The 12,363-nt window shown below is 41.1% G+C and overlaps 2 protein-coding genes across 2 annotated transcripts in view; one reads left to right on the top strand and one right to left on the bottom strand.

The window, feature by feature from the left end:
- The window catches only part of LOC309835497 (monocarboxylate transporter 1), a 34,574-nt gene extending 25,778 nt beyond the window's left edge, over positions 1-8,796 (bottom strand). The window contains exon 1 of the mRNA XM_082675004.1: positions 8,658-8,796. The gene's annotated coding sequence lies outside the window, so the exon portion shown is untranslated. The remainder of the gene's footprint in view (positions 1-8,657) is intronic.
- On the top strand, positions 8,664-9,869 carry LOC309835502 (uncharacterized protein). The gene is made up of 2 exons (XM_082675039.1): positions 8,664-9,236; positions 9,522-9,869. Exons 1-2 carry the CDS (start codon positions 8,867-8,869, stop codon positions 9,533-9,535), a joined length of 384 nt encoding a protein of 127 aa, XP_082531165.1. The 5' UTR covers positions 8,664-8,866; the 3' UTR covers positions 9,536-9,869.
- Positions 9,870-12,363: the final 2,494 nt, after the last annotated feature.

Below are 12,363 nucleotides of genomic sequence, written 5' to 3'. Positions count from 1 at the left end.
ATTTCAAAGCTTTTTTTAAAAATTGGAGTATAGTTGCTTTATCAAAGCTTTAAGAGAAGTTAGTAGAACCAATTCTTTATTACATCAGACACAACTAAAATGTATACTTACAAGAGGCACCAATGCTTTAGGATACCTTAGTGTTAAAGATCAATTCAGAAACTAACAAAAGCAAAAACAGTACAATTTTCTTCCAAATCCACATACTGATGTGACACAAGCATTTAGTAATTTGCAAAAATGAAATTATTTTTTCATTAACTGACAATACCATAATTATAAATTTATCTAATGCTAAGATTCTGTTCCAGCCCCCAATATCACTATTCTTTTTCTGAATATACCTTGCCACATGGAATTAATCCCCTCCATGACATTTTAACTCAAGGCTTCTTGGGTAGGATTCTGAAAACTCTAAGATAATAAGTTGCATATTTGTTTCTTCCTTTGTAAGTAACTATTTCCCTAATTAGCTTAGGTGTGTGCTTTTAGATCATGAATTAAGGACAGAGGCTATTGTTTCAACAACAACAACAACAAGCTAGGGAATTCCCTGACAGTCCATTGGCTAGGACCCCATGCTTTCACTGCAGTGGGCCGGGGTTCGATCCCTGGTCAGGAACTATGATCCCACAAGCTGTGCAGGGAGGCCAGAAAAAAAGTAACAACCAACTAACCCCTCCCCCATGACCAAATGTTAGGATTCAAAGAATCTGACTCTCCCAGTTTTTGAGAAGTGTGGAAAAATATGAAACCAGAAAAAGCCCTCCAGTGATGTTAAGCTTTCTGGAACTCTAAGAAACACAGGCAGAAAGGTATTTTGTTTTGTTTTGCTTAAATAAAAGAAAAAAATTATGGAATACAACTTTCGGCACAGAACTTATCTGATTAGTATCACTTTCTGAGTTATTACTACACCAGCAGATTTTGCCTTCTTTAATGCTTCATTTTTGCCTGATTCTAGCAGATTAAAAAATTAGCTATTGTCCATGTTGAGATCAAGTCCTGTTCCCTTTCACATGTTAATTTATTTCTTGCTTGGGAAAGAGTTTCCAAATGTAAAACCATTTCAAATTTATATAAAACATAAGAATGTGAGCAGTAGTGAATGAAGAAAGGGAAGTTGGAGGCTGTGTCCTCCAAAAGCAGGTTTTCCTTGGCAGAATTCCAGGCTATATTTTGGAATACCTGTATATGTTGTTTTCTACAGCAATGCAAATATATATTCAACAAATCAAGAGCTAAGTGGGCCATTTCAATTTATTAATATATGACCTACCATTTCAATTCATTAATATATGACCTATCCTCTTCCAAAATCTAAAGAAGAAATATAATAGGCTGAATTAAAATTACAAATAGATGTGATATCAAAACTGTGTCACTTATGTTACTTTGAATATAAATCAATACTTGAATATAATTGGTGGTATTTCAGTTAGAATCTACTTCACTACCTATTCTGAAGCTTAATGGGGAGATTTACAATTCATTAAAAGGCAAACAACAAAGAAAGCTTTTCCTTTTCTTGCAAAAGGCTAAGTTGAACTCAGAAAAAATTAACACTATACTTAGTTTCACATGAAAAACTTTTAAGTTTTGAAGACTAGAGGCAACACAGTAATATGCTGACATTTCATTTCAAAGCTTAATTCTCCTCCTAAAAGTTTCAAACCATATTTTTAAATATATATTTTTTCATCCCTTTCTAGTAATTTCTTATACACATAATTGTTTAATAAATAACCTTTGAATGAGCCTGAACTTCATTATTATGCTACCTTTGACCCTCATTATCTCAAAGAACTAAGTTGTTTTGTTTTCTTGTTTGTTTTATTAGTAACAGACAAACCACAAAAGAGTAAGTATTAAAACTGAGTACTGTTTGTCTGGCATTAAAGCATTATCCACCATTCTCAAATGTTTACTTGCAAAGCTTTTTAAGAATAGAGACTAAAGATATATCAAAAAGAAGTCAGCATTATTACCTCAAAATATACTGTAATTAAACTTAAATAGCCTTTTTAATTGCTGACTATATAAATCTGTGTTCTCGTTAAGATAATAATCAGTTCCTTTATTAGAAATACATAAGTTTCAGGGGCTTCCCTGGTGGCGCAGTGCTTGAGAATCCGCCTGCTAATGCAGGGGACACGGGTTCGAGCCCTGGTCCGGGAAGATCCCACATACCGTGGAGCAAATAAGCCCCTGAGCCACTACTGAGCCTGTGCACTCTAGAGCCTGTAAGCCACAACTACCAAGCTCACACTCCTAGAGCCCTTGCTCTGCAACAAGAGAAGCCACTGCAATGAGAAGCTCCCACTCGGCAATGAGAAGCTCCCACTCGGCAAGGAAGAGTAGCCCCCGCTCGCCCCAACTAGAGAAAAAGCCCGCGCGCAGCAATGAAGACCCAACGCAGCCAATAAATAAATAAATAAACAAATAAATTTATATATCTATATAAAAAATACGTAAGTTTCAAATGAATGTTTTACTTTCCTGGAAACAGGTAATTTGTTAAACCACTCCTCTTCCCTCTACTACATCAAGTAAGTAGTTCTCTAGGTAATACAGTAAATACAAATAACATCATTACACAATCACAATAGATAAAAAGTGTAATAATAATAGTAAGTGTATTTCTAACCTACAGAGTAGGTATTTCAAACCTGAGATTCATCAACATCTTTAGGGGTTCCTCCAGTTGAGCAAAATAAAGGCCTGAATCTAATATAGTGAGCTGCTGAAGACAAGATTTGAAGCAATTTTAAGCACATTTGCTGAAGCACCCAAAAGAGGGCAAGAAAATCCAAGTCACTGACGATATGCTTTATCCTATTTAAGTTATGGCCCTTAAAATAGAACTCCTTTGGAAACAGTAATTTTAAACATATACTTCCTAAATACAAGGGAAAATTATTCTGCCTTAATTTGTGAAAATCATTTTACTCTCCCTTAGCATATACACAAGCATTTTGTTCCCTCTCATTTGTAAGGTCAAAATTTATGATTTAGTACATAAAAGTCAAGGGCCAAAAAATTTACATAACTGTGACATCATGAGTTGGGTGCTGTGTTGCATCACAGGTTCTAGCTAACTTTACTCTCACAGAGGAACAGAAGTACAGGAGTTAGGAGCAGCAGTTCTTAGCTTTTTTGGTGCCACAGATTCCTTTAGCAGTGTGATAAAACCTATGAAGCCTTTATCAGAATGTTTTTAAATGTATACAAAGGTATTATTGTCAAAACATTTAAAATTGGATATAATAATGTGATTTTTTAAAGTACGAAATTAGATAAGATCTAGCAGTGGGTCTAATAACCACAGTAATTTCAAAGTAGTGATGAATTTGAACAATTTCAAGATAGCTGCAGCCGCTGTATCATGACACGAAAATATGTGATTTCCATTGGTGACAAAGTCACAGGTACTGCCAATACTACTATGGTTTGTTGCCTGCATTCATAGTTGAAATAAATTCTAAATTTTACTTAGAGGTTAATGAAAAGATGTAATTTTTCCCCCAACCAAGTTCACAGACATTCCATCCAACATGGAGTATCAATCTGCAGATCCCAGGTTAAAACCTCTGATTGGGGAACAGAAGAGAAAGTTAATAAAGTAAAAACTTAGCTTTCATTCTCAAAAGCTCAATAAGGCAATTTACAAAAGCTCTGTTAAGCTCTATTATTATCCAAGATAGGTTAACACACCAGAACTGTACCATCAGGCCTTCAGTCTTCCGAAGATTTATGTAAGAGCAAAATCACAGGGAAGAAATATTTTTCAACAAATCATCAAATATGCAGCTTACAATGCCTGTATATTTTGAGGAATTTCTCCTTTATATGAAGGCTAAATCATTGTAATCAAATCGGATTCAACATTATGAGTAGTTGTGATCAGCAATAGGGGAGTGTGGACAACCAAAGGAGCTGGATCCTACTGTTTCTGCATAAAAGGTCAGTAGCAGTCTTCAATGGCTTAGCCCATGCAGCCAGTCACACTGTCCTGGATGTGAACTCATGTAGCTATTGTGTATACTGTGGCCCCAGGAGAGAAATCACCATTTCTATAAGATCATTATTGCTCTTTTAATCACTTGTCTGCAAGACACTATGGCTCAAACAGGTCACCTACACCAGTCTTCCTGCCATAAATCCATTATAAACTGGATCCTACAACCAAAAACAGAGAGGGAGAAAGAGGTGGGGGGGAAGGAGAAGGGGAAGGGAAAGGGGAAGAGGAGGAAGAGGAGGGAGAAGAGGGAGAGGAGAGAGACGGAGAGGTAAAAGAAAAAAATTAGAGGAAAAAAGCATGGAGAAAAATTTGTCAGGGCAAATAAAAGGATGAGTAACATACAACTTAAAAGGCCACTGCACCAATCTACTAATGACAGCAGCCTAAATTAGGTAGCAGTAATAAGAATGAAAAAGGGGAGTAGAATAGGGTGGGAAGGAGTGGACACGAGACAACAAAGGGGAGAAGGGGCTGGCACTTAATTGCATTTGGTAGAGTGGGGGCCCACTGGAGAACTATTAAAATGACTCAGATTTTAAGTTTGGCTACCTGGAGTAGTCAATCCCTGTCCTCAAGGAATTTAAAATCTGTAATCTGGTTACAGCTAGAGATTTAGATTTGGTTAGGGAGTGATTCTACCAGAAATTCCCCCAAAGCTATGGGAACAGATAAGCTCTTCAAGAAAGAACAAAGACCAAAAGAATCCCTACCAATTTAAGAACAGAAATTCTAAATATCCCAAATACTAAAAGCTATTCGAAACATTAACATCAAGTGCTAAAAAACAACCTAACAAAATATGTACTGGCTTTTTAAAGAGGATGTACCTTGTTACATTGAAATACATTTCTCCACAAAGAAAGTGTTGTGATCATATATGATATTGTATTAAAGCACACAAACTTTTAACTTGTCCTTCCTATTCCAACTACCTCTCTTTTATAGAGGTATTCTAGCTAATCAATTACGAAGGAATGTTAGAATTAAAGGCACAATTAAATTATTGCCATTTGCAAACCACTAATGAAATAACGGAACGAGGCCATCAATATAGCAGAATGAGGGACAACCAAACATCATATGCCTCCTGATGGAAAAATACACACCACCACCTATGAATTATATTTGCCCTCTCCACCACACCATGCCTCCTCTCAGAAATCCAACCGCAATCTATCTACAAATTTACAGAAAATACGAGGGATAGGAGAACATGTTAAACCTATACCAGAGGGACATTCAATAAAATCCAGAATGAGGGAAACTGCAGAAAAAATAACCCGGTTCCATCAACAAATAACTTACGAGGAAAATAAGAGAGAAAAGGGTAACCTGTAGTTTAAAAGACATACCAACCAAATGTAATTTGGATCCCAAACAGACCACTTACTTTGAAACAATTTAGGAAAAATTGAATACTGCCTGGTTATTTGGTGATGTTAACGCTTAAAGGTGGGATAATGGTATTGTGGTTATGGTTTTTTAAGTCATATCTTCTAGAGATATACTGAAATATTTACAGATGAAATGCATATCTATGTTTTGCTTCACAATAATCCAGTAGGGGGCAGCAGGGAGTAAGTAGGAGTACAGATGAAACGGTAATGGCTGTTTGAAACTTCAATTGGGTTTGAAACTTTCCATAATAAATTATTTAGAAGGGAAAAAAATCACTATCAATAACAGCAAAAACACAGAAAGGACAAAAATGGATTTGAGTCTTGTTTCCAACCCTTACAAGTTGAACAGCCCTGGGCTAGTCACACAACCTCTTAATGTCCACATTGGTTAAACGGAGAAAAATAATAAACTCATTTGCTCAAGCTAGAAACCTGGGAGATATTTTTAACTTCTCTGGCTTCCCCAGTCTCCCACATCTGGTCTATCACTGAATCCTGCCTGTTCCCCTCTCTCTTCCATCTTCCCACTACTGTCCATCTTGTCCATCACTGTAGTCTCACAAAACTCTAACAGCCTCCCTCCAACCTGTTCTCCACTTTGTATCCAGAGTGATATTCCTAAAATTCAAAATCTGATCATGCTATTCCCAGCCCCATTTAAAACCATTAAACTGCTTCATTTAGCTTCAAGACAGGAGCACTTCCTTAAGTTTTTTTTACCTAGTCCCTTCCCTATTTCCTTAAGATGACTAATAAGGCCTTTCATTATCTGATATTGTCTACTTCCATCTTTCCCCATTCTCTCTGCTCCCTCTTCATGCTTTAGCTTTGCTGAAATTCTATACGTTTTTCTAATGTACCCTGTACTGATTGCAGCTTTAGTACTCATGTCTGTAATGCTCTTTCCACTATCACTCCCTGGCCTAGCTAGCTCCTATTCATCCTTCAATTCTCGGGTTAAATAGCATTTCCTCGGAGAGGCCTACCTTTGCTTCTATACTAAATTGGGAGTTTTCTCACACCTACATAATACAGTATTTGTTCCCAAAGGAACCTGTACTTCCTCGATCATATACTCAATACTTGTTTGTAAAGAGTACTTGTTCTGGTAATTATACATTTGTTTTCCAGTTACACCATAAACTCTGGGAGTGACAGGGCTAGAACTTGTTCATGGCTGAATCCTAGCTCTCTCTGAATCCTAGTGCCTGGCAGCCAATAATAAATCAAGTCGCATCTCCCTTGTCCTCTAACAAAATGAGATTGGCCATGTAGGCATTTACAGGGACCTAAATTCTGCACAGGCATGCATATTATGAAGTGGATGTAAAATATAGTGGGAATGAAGGACATAAGAAGTTGGGAAGTTATTATTCAAAATAACTGTTTTTTGGCATGAGATAATTCATATTTATATTTATAATTTTAGAGAACGCACAGGAGCGCCAAACTCACTAAATGGGAGTCAAAAGACACATCATCTCCACCCAACCATTAAAAAGTTTTCAGAACTAAGATGAGAAGTCACTTACCCTCTCCAACCTTAGCTTCCTAATCTATAAAATAAGGGGAACTGACTAGCTGGTCATTAACATCTTTTCCAGAGTTATGTGCATTAATATTTAAAAGGCTAAAAATATGTAAACTATTGAAACACTGATCAGTTGGTTCATCCTATGGTGGCATGATCCTTTTTCCTTTTTAATCTCTTTAGGTATGCTATAGCCTATTATGTTAAGCTTACAACTAAACCTTTGAACCTATTCAGCTATAAAGATCTCAGGTAATGCTCCCCAGACCATTAACTTGCATTTTTAACAAGGATCACTGCAATCCAATGAAAGAACAGCATCTATCTAATCCCTGAATTACTGAAGTGCAACTTTTGTTTAATACTTACCCAATACTTGTTTTAAGGGCTAGATTTCTTAAATTCTTTATTATATCTATGGCAATTTGAAGGCAAAATTATACCCTATGGTATAAAACTCGGATTTATAGGTATATTTAGTGCCTAACTAAAAAAACTACACTAAAATACATACTCTCTGCATCACCTCACTGGTCTGGTAGCTGACATCAAAACTGATTAATGGCTAATTCCTACTTACACTCTTTCAAACTCTCACACAGTTCAGAGTTCACCCTATCACTACATTCCTCTAGTAACTATACCCACATTTGTTTTATCAGGGCACTAAAGTGTACACATTTTATTTCGAAACCAGAATAATTTTTGAAAAAAAAATTTCAAAACTAGTTCTGACAAAGTAGCTTGTCAACATTTTACTGTTATCAGTAGATGCCTAGTTTATAAGCAAACTGGAAACTCGACTAAAGTAGTAACGTTTGTTTTGGGGGGAGTAATGTTTGTTTTTTTGATTAAGATTAATCACAACCTAGTTTTGGCAACTAACTGCTTGTCGCACCAAATAAGTCATGACAAATAAATGAAATGTTAAAATGCACGTGGAAAAAGAGGATGCATTTGGAACAAAAAGCGTGCATCAGACCAAGTGTAACGCTATGCTTCAGATTCCTTCCGACAGGGCCGCCTTAAAGCCCCAGAGCGAGGGCGCTGCGGCGGACGTTCTGCAGCTACAGGTTGAATGACAAAGAGTTCCCGTCAGCACCACTCCGGGCGTCTGCCAGTTGCAACGTCCCCTCCTCAAAGTCCTCTCAGACACTGCAGTCACGCCTAGGCTGCGGGGACTGCGGCTCCCTCAGGCCACTACCGCCAAGTCGCCAGGTGGGACAAGGATTGGCTGGCTGAGGAGGTTGGGGCGGGCGTGCCACGAGTCCAAAATAACTCCCGCCCCGAGTACCGGGAGAAAGCCGCCAGCAGTCTGGAGGCACCACGTGAATCGGCCTCACGTCGATCCTTTCCCAGATCAAAAGCATCTCCGGAGCAGCCTACTTAACACTAGAGGAGAAGCGACTTCCCCAAGGTCACCGGCAGCTCGACCCCACTCCTCGACCAGGCCGGTGGCCCGCACCTGACAACGGGGCTGCAGCTCTGCTGGGAAAAGCGCTGTCCCCAGCGCCTCAGGGTCTCCTTCACCAACGCTGCGCTCCGAGGCCACGTGGCTGCTGCGGCCAAGATGCCCCCGCCCGGCCGCCCCCCCTCCCCCGGAGACCAAGCCTTCCACTCCCCCGAGGCTCCCTCCGACCCAGCCGAGGAAACAAGGGCACCGCGGGGTCCCGGCCGAACGTGCGGCCGCCAGTTACCAACTAACCGTTATGCGCGGCTCGCGGCGCAGAGCGTGAACGTGACGCCGCGCCGCGGCTGGAGTCCCGCAGGGCCCAGGGTCCAGGTAGCGTCTTTCACCGGCTGCCTCGTCTGCTCGCCCGGGAACCCACGCGACCGAGTAGTCACGTCGCAGCTCGCCAGCACTTTGTCGGGCCGGGCCAGCGAGGCTGCTTTATAACTGGCCGGGGCCGGAGCATGCGCACAGGGGGCGGAGTCGGCCCTCCCGGCCACCGCCCCCTCCCCCCTACACTCACACCCGAACCGCAACTCGCGCCTCCACAGCTCTCAGGCGCGCGCCCGCTCACTCTCTCGCGCGCGCTGGCGCCCCCTCCCCGCCACGTGACCGGCGGCCCGACAGGACCCGAAAGCTGCGCCCCGCTATGCAACGCCGACCGCGTTGCCGCACTGCTGTGGGGGACTCGCCCTTTCGGCCAGCCGTCGGAGGACCTCGGGGTGACCTACTCGCATCTGGGACACCAACGTCGATCTCGCCCTCAGTCTCTGCCAGAGAAAAGGGGGAAACCGCTAAGGACGGATGGGGCGTGTCCCCCGGCTCCTGACTCAGGTGTGGGGGGGAGATGGGCGCGCGGAAGAGCGGGGAAGTGACTGGAAGTGGGGGACTGGGCGGGGTTTGAGTGGACGCGGGTGCACCTCCGACCCGGGAAGAGGCCGAGGGCTAGAGGTTAAGAGCGTGGGCTGTGGGCTCGCAGCTTGAGTTCTGTGACCTCGGGGAAGTCACTCAAATCCTCAGGGCCTGTTTCCTGCTCCCTAAAATGGCAACAGTAGTAGAAGCGACCTCAGAAGGGCTTTTGGTGGTTTTGAGAGAATTTATGGAACCTTCTTCCTACAGAGCCTGGTCTGTAGCATTTGGTGAATGGTGGGTATAAAGGCAGAAGTCGGGAGAGAAGAGCACGTCTGACGGTGGCGACACTGGTCCCAAGGGAGGGTCTGTGTGTCGGAAATACGAAGAAATGAGACTGCAGAGAGGCCAACTTTTTATGGACGCTGAGGATTTGGGACAAAATATAATTATAGCTCACAGTTCTGAAGGGCCGATTGTATTCTTAGCAGTTCACCTGAACTATCCTCACAACCCTATGGTGTTGTTGAAGTGATCAAATTAAATAATCCTGGAGTGCTTCTGAGGTCTCCGAGGAATTTCTTTTGAGAAATGCCAAGAATGTACGAATCAAGGCCCCTGCCTTACAAATTTTGGGGGAGGGTGAGTCAGGTAGAAATCCACCAACATTGACAAGTACTTGGAGCCTGCCCTAACCCTGCCCTCCTCTCCTCCCCTCCCCCTCTCCTTACTTAATTCCCTCTACAACCCTGTGAGGTTGGCCTTCAGCTTTTTGTTTTGCAAGTGAGGAACCTAGATTGTGATGGAGTGGGGATTGAAGGATAAAATTCTGAATGCTTCCGTGTGCTTTCTTCCTCTCTCCCACTCTGACTCTGTTTCACACAACAAAAAGCTTTCAGTAACAGTTCAGCACATTAGAAGACAGTATGGAATCTATAGCCAAGTACTGCTTATAAGCAGTAATCGATTTTTACCTTTGATAAATGCAGAGAAAATAATAAATGCAGAGAAGGCAGGCTCTTCAGGTGTTTCGGGTGGTCGGGATTTAGAACGGCAGTGCTTCAGGACTGTTAGGATAGTAGCAGCATTCAGGGTAGGTGGTAGGAGAGTTGAATTAGGGAGACAAACTAGGACTGGTTCAGAGGTGAACTATCAGGACCTGAACAATGGAATGTAGTGGTAAGTAGTAGAATAAGATGATTCCCAGGAAACCTCAAAAGAAGGCTTATAGAGAAGCATAGTGTGGTAGATTAACGATATGGACCCAGGATCAGATCTGAATTCCAACTTTGATACTTGGCACTTAACTAGCTCTTTGTCCCTAGGCAAATCATTTTACCTCTCTGACCCTCCCTCATTCTCTGGTCTGTAAAACAAGAGCACTACCTTCCCCGTAGAGGTGTTATGATAATAAAGTCAGTATTTACTTTAGTGTCTGGCATATAGTAAGCACTAAATAAATGTATAACCATGGGAAACCATGAAATTGAATCCTAAAGATTAACTCTAAAGTTCCCTCACTTGGTCCTAACAGTGTAGTCACAGGATCATACTTAGTGTTGTATTGTAGTTTTGTATTCCTTTTCTTGAAGCTATCCACCAAAATTATATATACCTCAAGCCCCATAAAATCTGGATCTGCTCCTAGTAGGATCTGTAGTGTTGTGAAAAGAACATAGGCTTTGGAATCAGACTTGTTCCCATAACTTATTATCCCTGTTACTTCAGGCAGTTAATTCACTGACCTATTCTGGCCTCAGTTTTCTTACCAGATAAGCTGAAGGTAATATCTACCAGCCTGAGCTGTTGTGAGTCAGATAAGATAGTATTCGCAAAAGCAGTGAAACTTGGAAAGTGCTCTACAAATGTTTATGAATTAATATTGGTATAATTTGTCCATAAAGTGTATGAGGCAAAGATCAGAAGCATCCCCAAGGTGGGACTTCCCTGGCTGTCCAGTGGTTAAGACTCCACACTTCCAATGCAGGGGACGCAGGTTCGATCCCTGGTTGGGGAGCGAAGGTCCCACATGCTGCGCAGCCAAAAAATAAATAAAGGAAACAAAGTAAAAGATAAAAAAAAACCAACTCCAGGGTTCTTAGCTGAAAAAGTAGAAACGGCGTGGGTGAGCTGGCAAAAATAATGAAATGACACAGGTAAAATTTTTGCTTTTCTGCCAGGTTTTCTTCCTGATTAATCCATGAGACACTGAAGAGGTAAACTAGTAAGCATAAGATCAGAAATTTAGAGCTGAGAGGAGGTTGAAGATCATCTAGCATAACCCCCTACATTTTACAGAAAGTGAAATTAAGGTCTGGGGAAGCTAAAAGGCTTTTCTAAGGCCACCCATCTAATAAGTGGCATGATCGGAAGAACCAGATCTCTAGGCTCCAGGTTCTTACAGTTCCAAGCAGTCTTTAAGATAAAAGCATTTCATCATGGGGTCTTTCAAAATCAGAGAAGGTATGGTGCTCCCTAGTGGCTTTTGCCTTCATCACAACATTTTCTAGGTACACTTTTCTATTTTAAAGGTTGATAGGCAGTTTGCAAGCTTGTCAGTAAGTGAACAAAACTTCTGAAGATTTCAAGGTAAGAGTTATAACTTCAGAAATTAGTAATGAGATGAGACATGCAAATGCAAAATTTGAAAGTTCATAACAACTAGTTACTATTCAAGTTGAGAAAGTTACTCAACTGCTTTATCTGGAAAACGAGAATAATAAAATTACCGTGTATTTTCTCTGGAATTCAACTGTGTACTTCATTTACATTCCCCCAGTTACTCCATCATTTCTGTGACGTAGGAAATAACAGGAAAGGATTCTTTTAAAACACAATAATACTTAATAGATTAAGAACATTCCCCCCATTTAACATTTATAGCAATTTAATTGGGAATGTGGAAAATGAAAAGTTCAGAACAGTCCATATGGGGAACAGGTAACAAGAATATTCCTTTTTGACCTATTTATCCTCTAACTCAGTTTGTTTTCAGCGAAACTGCATAAGGCTCTCCTTATGGCAGTCCAGTTCCCATACCCTTATTCCATTCAGTGGTCTGATATGGCTTTTGTCTCCTGCTTCTTGTCTCTGCCAGCACAGGCTAGTTTTG

This window comes from Grampus griseus, assembly GCF_964374135.1.
Source record: "Grampus griseus genome assembly, chromosome: 1".
Classification (NCBI taxonomy): Eukaryota; Metazoa; Chordata; class Mammalia; order Artiodactyla; family Delphinidae; genus Grampus; species Grampus griseus.
The sequence above is the reverse complement of the archived record's forward strand: the minus strand, read 5'-3'. Positions and strand labels throughout refer to the sequence as shown.